The 8,997-nt window shown below is 39.5% G+C and overlaps 1 protein-coding gene across 1 annotated transcript in view; it reads right to left on the reverse strand.

The window, feature by feature from the left end:
• The window catches only part of GPR158 (G protein-coupled receptor 158), a 265,624-nt gene extending 256,834 nt beyond the window's left edge, over window positions 1-8,790 (reverse strand). The window contains exon 1 of the mRNA XM_083189245.1: window positions 7,374-8,790. Coding sequence (XP_083045371.1) covers window positions 7,374-8,260 — 887 coding nt within the window. The 5' untranslated portion in view covers window positions 8,261-8,790. The remainder of the gene's footprint in view (window positions 1-7,373) is intronic.
• Between the last annotated feature and the right edge of the window lie 207 nt (window positions 8,791-8,997).

The raw sequence follows: 8,997 nt of genomic DNA on the forward strand, positions 1-8,997 counted from the left end.
CAACTGGAGGTCAAAACATTATTTAAAATGAATGTTTGTGGACGAAGCAATTATTGCTTCCCCCTCGTGAACACAAGAAATACATTAACACATTTTACACATATATGCCTCATATACTTGTTATATTAAACAAGGTTAACACATAAAAGATAAGATAAAACTATTTAAATACGGATCACTGACTTTAAGGGTATTTAGCTATGAAATGTATAGACCATTGTGGAAATAAGGGTGTGACAATAATATGCAGACTCCTGGGAACTTGAATTAATTTCAAAGCCCATTCTTTTGCCATGAATATTTTATATGTCCATGAAGTCATTTATATACTTGCCATATCACACCTTTTGGTACTTGTTTACTAGCACGGCGTCCATCGCATCGCATACCATAAGGCATACGATGGTATGTGATGCGATGTTACGCAATGGTAGCCGATGTTATACAATTTTAAATTGTATACCATCGCATTGTATGCCATTGTATGCCATATACAATGGTATACGATTAAAAATTGTATAAGCATCCTAATGGGTGTTTTCAATGTTAAATGTGCCCCCTATAAGATAATTAATTGCATAAGCACCGTAATGGGTGCTTACAATGTTAAAAGCACCCCCACGCCACCCCCACTATCAACGCCAACCCGAAGCGTGGCGAGCGCAGCGAGCCCGCGAAGGGTGGGGGTGTACGCGTCCTCCGTCCTTTTCATACCCCCACTATCCACGTCCGCGTGGAGTTGATTTAATAAATACATACATATAAAGTATATACATGTACATGTAAAGTAATTCGGGGCAAAGAACTGCACCACGAGGACAGATCCTTGGCTTTGCATGTGGGATTGCGCTAGAAAGTCTGAGTAAGGTTATATTTACTCAGGCTTCAGTCGCAGAGGGATACAGCAACCTATGGTCACAATGTTCCTCTTGTACTGCAATCACAAATGCAGGCAGTTTGATGCGATCGCAAATGCGGGCAGGGGTGGTATGCACCTTCTCCTGCATTGGCATTGCTTACAGAATGCATATGATAAACCTCTGTGAGTAGCTTATCCTGTGCAATCTAAACGGAACCAACTATAATCCTCAAACTTCCGTGGAAAAACCTATTCTAGGATCCTTCAGTTTCATAGTGTACATGTTCATTGCAGAAGAGCCACCAGTGTAAAAAAGGAAATAGATACATTAAAATGAAAATCAAATCATAAAGTAGCTCATTTGTGGAATAGATCATTGCCATGATTGATAGCCAGCTTTAATGAGCTTACAAATGAAGACATGTTACCCATGCTCTGGGTTTAGCTGGAGAGAGATAAATAACCCAATCCAAACTGAGTTAATTAAAAGGCTACAGTATGGTACAAAATGTTGACATTCAGAATTACAACACCATAAATGCCAAATTGGTCTGAATGTCGACAAGTCAAATGCTAACATATACAATGTCAACACTGACATAATGCCAACATTGCCAGAATACTAACTTTTTAAATGTCAGTAACGGGCATGTCAATATACAATTTTAAGGGAATTGTAAACCTAACCTACACTGCATACTGACTGTGACAAGGAATCACATACAAGCCTTGGTCTTTATTTGGTAGCAGGTAAACAACTACCGAGTAATCAACACAACAAGAATGGTTACAGCAATGCAGCATACAGGTGTCACAGCATAGTAAAAACTCTTTCGAAAGCTCCAGTGGTCCCTACCGTAGCCCAAACCCTGGCTTATCACCATCAGGAGCAATGAATCTCTGCCCTGGAAACCTTTATATCAGGAAAGCACAGGTTCTGCTAATCATCCCAACCCTGATCACATCAGTTTCCCTGCTGCTGCTCTAAAACCTGGACCGGATCCTCCACATTATCTTCATTTGGAGTTATGCTGTGTCTGCTACACTACATTCAGACCACATTGACTATCTGGTGTTAGAAATTAGAATTTCTGACTGGTCACATAATAACTGCATACCATTTAAAGTTGTTGGGCTGTAGGCTCAGCAGTAGTGGGGTGTACCTAGCTATAAGGGGCACGACTTGAGTGAGCATGCCAATCTTTCAGCTTTGTAACGCCATACAATGACAAGTCCCAGATCAAAAGCTGCAGTCAGTGCGCAAAACAAAATACAAAAAGACAAATGTACTGTACAGATGTAGCCGGTCACTCTCCTCTTCGCTCTGTTTTGTCAAGGGTGTGACATGTATGGAGCGACGCATGCACTCTGCTTACTGCAATTTGCCGCCAACTCACGGACATAGGGATGGTAGAATTATTCAGTTAATAAAACTTTCCCCACTAAGTAGCACAATCTTGAGATAAAGTTACCTATACTTGCCAATGATGACCACTAAGTCAGGCAGACTTAATAGACTCTGATTAGATGTCTGCCATGCAGACGCTGACATGTGCCGCTCATTTTTCTATATTGTTGCAGAATATATTTGTCTTTGACAGTTTTGTCATGTAGAAAATACAATTCTGAAAATATATATATTTTTTTTATATAAACTCTTAATTTATTGAGAGTTTATTAATAATTGATTTTTAAAACCATTATTACGGAAATATAAAACTACAACTGCATTTTAGAGAAGCAATATTTAGCTACAGTAGATAAAACATTCAATAAGTATTCATAGTTTATGCAGCTGTGGTTGGATCCTCCTGTGGCTGCTCTGGTGGTAATACAAGGCAAATCGGAATCCTGGCGCTCCACTGCCAGGCTACTGCCCTTCCCTGACCATTGGCAGCTTCGTATTTATGTGCCCAGCTCTGCAACTGCCTGCCCCCTGAGGCCCCCAGACATTGGACACAGCTGCTGCAGTTGCTAGTTAGAGGCACACACACGTACACACACACACACACGCACGCACACACCCACAGACTTTATTTCTAAGAACGTTTGATTTGCTGGACTCTGCCTCATGGACCCCCTCATGTACTGTGTATTTTTGCCCCACTGTAGTTGTTCCCATGTACACCTTGGGTCCCTCTATGGCTTATCCCCCGCAGTGTAATCTTCACAGAGTGTCCAATACGCCAGCCTCACCTGCTACACTCATGGATGGGATGAAAAATACATTACTGCCATTTATTTTGGGACCCCACTATGAGTCTTAAGGTCATTGTGATCACATCATTTTGTGTAATCTCTTCTAGGCGTAACCTATTACACCAAGGACAGCTGCCTCGCCTGGTACCTTTCGTGGGTGGAATATATAACCCATAGAAGTTATTACCCAAGATGTTTGCACCAACCATGTGTTATGTTTATTGTGCTCTCTTTGTACTATGGGTCTGATTCAGACCTGTTGGCTAGGCTGAGTATATTGACAGCCTAGCAAACAGGTAAATGCTGCCCTCTTTCTCATGTTTGAGAAAGAGAGCTATATAAATACAACTATTATTATCATTATTATCATTATTATTATTATTATTATTATTATTACATGCTGTTACAAAGTCTTCCATTATAGCCTGATGAATACTGTGATCTGGCCAGAGGTATCTGTCCTCTCAAAGTAATAAAATTTCTAAATACCTTCCATAGCAAATGGTACTGTAGTTATATATATGCTGAGGAAACAATTATATTGTAGATGTCGATTTCCCCAAAGATTAACTTGCAAGTAGGGCCCTCTCACCTCTCGTTATTATACAATTTCTTAATCCCTATGTTCCCAGTCGTAAATCAGAATATTTTGGCGCTATATATAAATAAGAGTTAATAAATAAATCATATAATAAAAACACATGTAGAATTTTAAAAGGATATAACTTTTTTTAATAGGCGAAAAAATTAAACTAATCTGAACTCCGACTATTCAATTATGGCCAATTGCACCGCTATTGAGGACATTTTTTGCCTATGCCTTTTTTCCTTTATTGGCCAAAAATGCCTCAAAAAGCATTGAGAATGGATGCAAGTCACCAGCAAAGTGGCATACACACGTGGATCTGCTAATTCACCAATCCAGGTGTTTTCCGCCACTTCCGATTTTTTTGCCTAGGTGAAAATTCGGCACCCCAATTGAATAGGTGAATCCCCATTCATGCTAAACAAATGGAGAAAAGCACAGATTTTGTCTTAACTTATACCCCACTCAGAATACTACATGTTACAAAGTTTTATTTTGGAAGTTTCAATTTTCTTTGTTATTTAACTAGAATTACAATGTAACACTAATTATATCTCAAGATCACATAAAGCTTAAAATACATTTCCAAAATGTTCTCTTAAAATGTATTAACATAGAAACAAATAATTTGATGCCAGATAAGAACCACTTGTCCCATCTAGTCTGTCCCTTTTTTTTATCCTTTAGGTAAGCTCAATGCTATTTCATCCTTAGTTCTTCATATGCCTTTCCCAATCATGTTTAAATTGTGCTAATGTCTTAGCCTCTACCACCTCTGAAGGGAGGCTATTCCACATATCCACTTATTATTCTGCTAAATAAATCAATATAAAGAGGGGACAACTTTGCAGGGGGATACTTTATATTCATAATCTGACTCCTTTTGGCCTTAAAACTGCAGAATACAAAACCTGGACCTTTCCACCATTAACATATTTGCTCCCCTACAAACCATGCTGCTGTCACCTTGTTTGAATACACATGCAGTAGACAAAAGAATTCAGGCCAATATGTCACAAGGTCACTGGGACCCGGCTATTGGTCTACATCCGGTACAGAACTGAAGCGGACTTTTCAAAATGGACTTAGAATGTGTAAAAACAGTGTCTCAGGAAGTAGACAAAAAAAAGTTGATCTTTTTTATACTTTTTATTTCTACTTTGCTAGATTTTAACTCGGATAAAATGTTTGAAAAAATATATATAATTCATGATTGCTAATAAATCAACCCATTGCCAGCAACCTGTAATTGCTAACAGCCAGCTCTTGGCTAATTTTGGCATAATACAGTATGTGAGGCATGCAGTAGTATCCATGATCTACTCTTGATGGTATGCGAAATGCGTCTAGTACAGTGGATAAATGCGTGAAACATAGGAACTGCTCGCTCTCAGCAGGATTTCACACTATTTGCGCTCAGTCCAAAGTATACTACACCTGTTAAATATCAACCTATGATCTAAGTGAGCGTGGGTACACTTTTGTTTTAAATAAATTACCTGTTTATGACTTGCACCTCTCTCTTTAGGTCAGGAGGGAAACCCCTTAAATGTATAGGTTTGTTACAGGATTATATTTTATTAGGGCAAGTCCAAAAGTAGAAATGTACTTTAAGTGAAAGATCTTAACATTTCCATTATACTGTAATGTTGAATTGTATGTGATAGTGCTACTAAAAGTACATGCTAACATTATAAAAAAAAAGAAAAAAAAGAAGAAAAAACTGTAAAAATATATTATATATCATCATAGTACATATAGTTATATAAATTGTTCTAAACTAAATTCAAAGGCCACTTTTTTCAGAAAATTATGAAAGCTTTGAATTTATATAAGGCTATAACTCTTTGAAGGTGTATTCCACATTCAAAGTTGAAAACACTGTACATATATATATATATATATATATATATATATATATACACACACACACACAGATGGGAACAGAGGGCGGCACTCACGGAATGCAAGTGAAAAAAACTCCTGTATTGGTCTGACATGTTTCAGGTATTACCCATCCTCAGGGATACCCGAAACATGTCGGACCAATAAAGGAGTTTTTTTCACTTGAAATCCGTGAGTGCCGCCCTCTGTTCCCATCTGTATAACCAAGGCCGACCATCCAGTTGGGGAAGGCACCAGGTTGTTTATATTACCATAAGTTTGTGGAGTGCCGGACATACAGCTCTATATAAATATATATATACACACATACATACATATATATTATCAGCCTTTTAAAGGTAAGGATACAGGTACAGTAAAACTCAACTATACTGTCTTACTGCCACTTACCACGGAGTGCATGGCACATCTTACAAACATGCTACTGCATGCCAAGATAATCTTTACCATACTTTTAAGTCACTAGACAGTGTAATGAAAGTTTTCGTACAATTTTCAAATATGAATATCTCTTTAATGGAGAACTGGAATTTTAAATATGTTTTAGCATGTAGTGGCACGTTGGATTCTGAAGCAATAACAATTAGTTTTTAACGTGTTAAAGCTACATGGTCAAAAAGTACAAATTTGTTTAAAAAAAATACAATTATATTTTAGCCTATTCATTTTGAAAATACATTTTACCTGGTCCATTGCCAGTGAATCTGAGAGTCTAAACTTACAATGTATACAGAAAAAAACAAAAGCAGGTATTTATATTATATACATTGGAGAAAATCTTTTTTTGAATTACTCCAATACACCCACTAAGAAGTCTGATTCTAGGTGTCAGCAGTTGAGTACAGTTATCCTTAACGAATTGGCTTATTTCACTAATAACTTCATACAGTTTACACCAGATCTAGTGATTCACTGAAATCCATGGGTTTTACATACAAATTACCCAAATTCGTTGTAAAATCAGTAATTTAATAACAAAATCACTTAATTGACACAACTGCCTGTTCCTTGGCACTGTTTCTCCAATGCCAATTGCCATGATTACACAGGCTGAGTTTGGCACACATCCATGGTTGTATTTAGTGGAGCAGAGGACATTAATATATTATAGTACTGTATGTACATCAACATATGATTAATAAATAATGGAGCGTCATAATGAGGTTATACTGCAGAGGCTCTTTGCACTGTTTATATTTATTCCAGCTCACAAAGGGTGGCAAATGTTTCTGTGATTTGTGTGCTATATTTAGCAAACTGTTGCTGGTGTGTGTGTGTGTGTGTGTGTGTGTGTGTGTGTGTGTGTGTGTGTGTGTGTGTGTGTGTGTGTGTGTGTGTGTGTGTGTGTGTGTGTGTGTGTGTGTGTGTGTGTGTGCTCTCTTTCAGATTGGTAAACTTATGAATGCAACGGTACTGCCTCTAATTACACGTTGTAGTGTTGGTAATAACATACCAGCTACTGTCATTAAATGCATTCAGCTTGCCGGGGTTATCTGTTTGAACAATAGATTAAATTTTAGGGTTTATCAATGTCCTGTGTAATTAAGAAACTTAATTAGCCTGCAGTTGTTATTATGCAAATATGAGATTCACAGGATTCCACTAACTAATGGATATTTGTAAACAGTGCTTGCATCCGCTGGGTTACTGATTCATGTGCATTCTAGTTAGAAGATTTTTATTGTGGGTTAATGTTTGGTGCAAGCTACAGTATTGTATAACTAGTGATGAAATTGGTTATTACACAGACCTTGTATGTCGTTTCCTGCCAAGGCTACAGTGTTTTCCTTGTCATAGCTGCACAATACAGAAATGTCCTCCTACCTGAATTCTCGAACATGGTTTGCCTTAAGACCATAAAATGCAGCAGAGAGGGTAAGAAGCCAGTTGGGTTTGTATTTCCCGTGTTCACACTGTAGAAAAGGGGATGACCACTTGACATGACTTTTGTCAGTTAGGAAGCTGTTCCCTTTCCTCCAGCTGTCATCCAAAGTTTTAGCACCGTGTAAGAACCTCTTTTGCTGGTGAGGCCTCCACTTGTGTTTAAATGTGTGGAACCAGTCGGTTTCCTGTGTGGAATTAGCCAGGTGATGAGCTGTGGAGGAGAGATCTTGGAGGAGGATCTTATCTTCTTCCCGTGTTGCCTGGAGGAATACCTGAGGGATCTGGGACAGTGGGTCCACATTAAAAGTGATTGCAGACCTTATAATACTAGGCTCTCCTTCTAAGATACTTCTTATCAGGGCACTGTACCACTCCAGGTCTCTCTGCGAGGTGTGTTCTCTTGATTTATTGCTTTGTAACATCATGTTTAAAAAGTTGGCGGAATGGACAAGTACCTCGACAGAACTGTGCAAAGAGTGGTGAGTGGTGATGGGAGAAATCACTGATAGACTTGATAACTCATACCTCTTGTAGCAGTCTGCTCGCCTGAGTTCATTAGAATCCCCTGTGTACAGGAAAGAAGCCACATGCTTGGGCAAATCTTCCGCCAGATTTTGCGCCATGACGCTGCTCTCCGTGGCTCTGACCCACAGGGATGAGTGGTCCAGATCCCTGGGCTGGTTGTAGATAGGCTGTTTATCCCTGGTTATCATCTTGTGCTCTTCCTGACGAGCAGAACGCCCTTCCAGGTCTTGGCTAGACGCTGATAGCAAACAAACATGGGCAAGCAAGGCTGAGAGAAGCATCACAAGATAAGCCATGATCATGATGTGCAAATCCAAATTAACTTAATCAGTTGCGTCCATCGGATTGCAAATATCTCCTCTCTGGTGTGTCTACGCTGCATACATCCAGGTTTAATGGTATCACCTGTGGTCAGTTGCAAAAAAAAAACACAGGGGTAGAGATACCGTCTTCCCCAGCAGGTTTCCAATAGGAATTATGCAGACAGCCGCCTTGATCTGAGCAGGTTACATCCCATCTAGCACAGAAGCTATAGTTAGACTGCTTACGTCTGTATCCCCATCCTCGACCATCGTCTTGAGAGATGCACTGGAGAGACAGCTATGTGAGCGCATATTCCCGGGTGCTTCTCCCTCTAATACCTTCATCGCCCGGGTAATGCCGCGCCGGCTCGTCCACGGTGCACATCAATGCCATGAGCCGCGTTCAGGAACAGTGCATTTAGGCTTATTGTTTGTTTGTTTGCGCCTAACGGGGAGAAAACGCGACCTGCTAATTGAGTACTTAGATAAGCTTAAGGAATACACTCCGCCTTCTGCTGCTTGTGAAAGGATTTAACTACACTTTGCCACAGCCAAACACGTACAGCTCTCATCCCCCTCCCACCACTGTCCTATAGGTATACTTTGTCTTTCTTGGGCTGTGTATGGACAGCTCCAGTGTCAATCACGGTACAGTCATCTGTAAGGCAGGGAGAAAGGTGGAAGGAGCTGTCCAGTAACGAACCTAGATATGGGATACTTGCATTCAGCGCGATATA

This window comes from Crinia signifera, chromosome 5 (genome assembly GCF_055691185.1).
Source record: "Crinia signifera chromosome 5, ASM5569118v1, whole genome shotgun sequence".
NCBI lineage: Eukaryota > Metazoa > Chordata > Amphibia > Anura > Myobatrachidae > Crinia > Crinia signifera.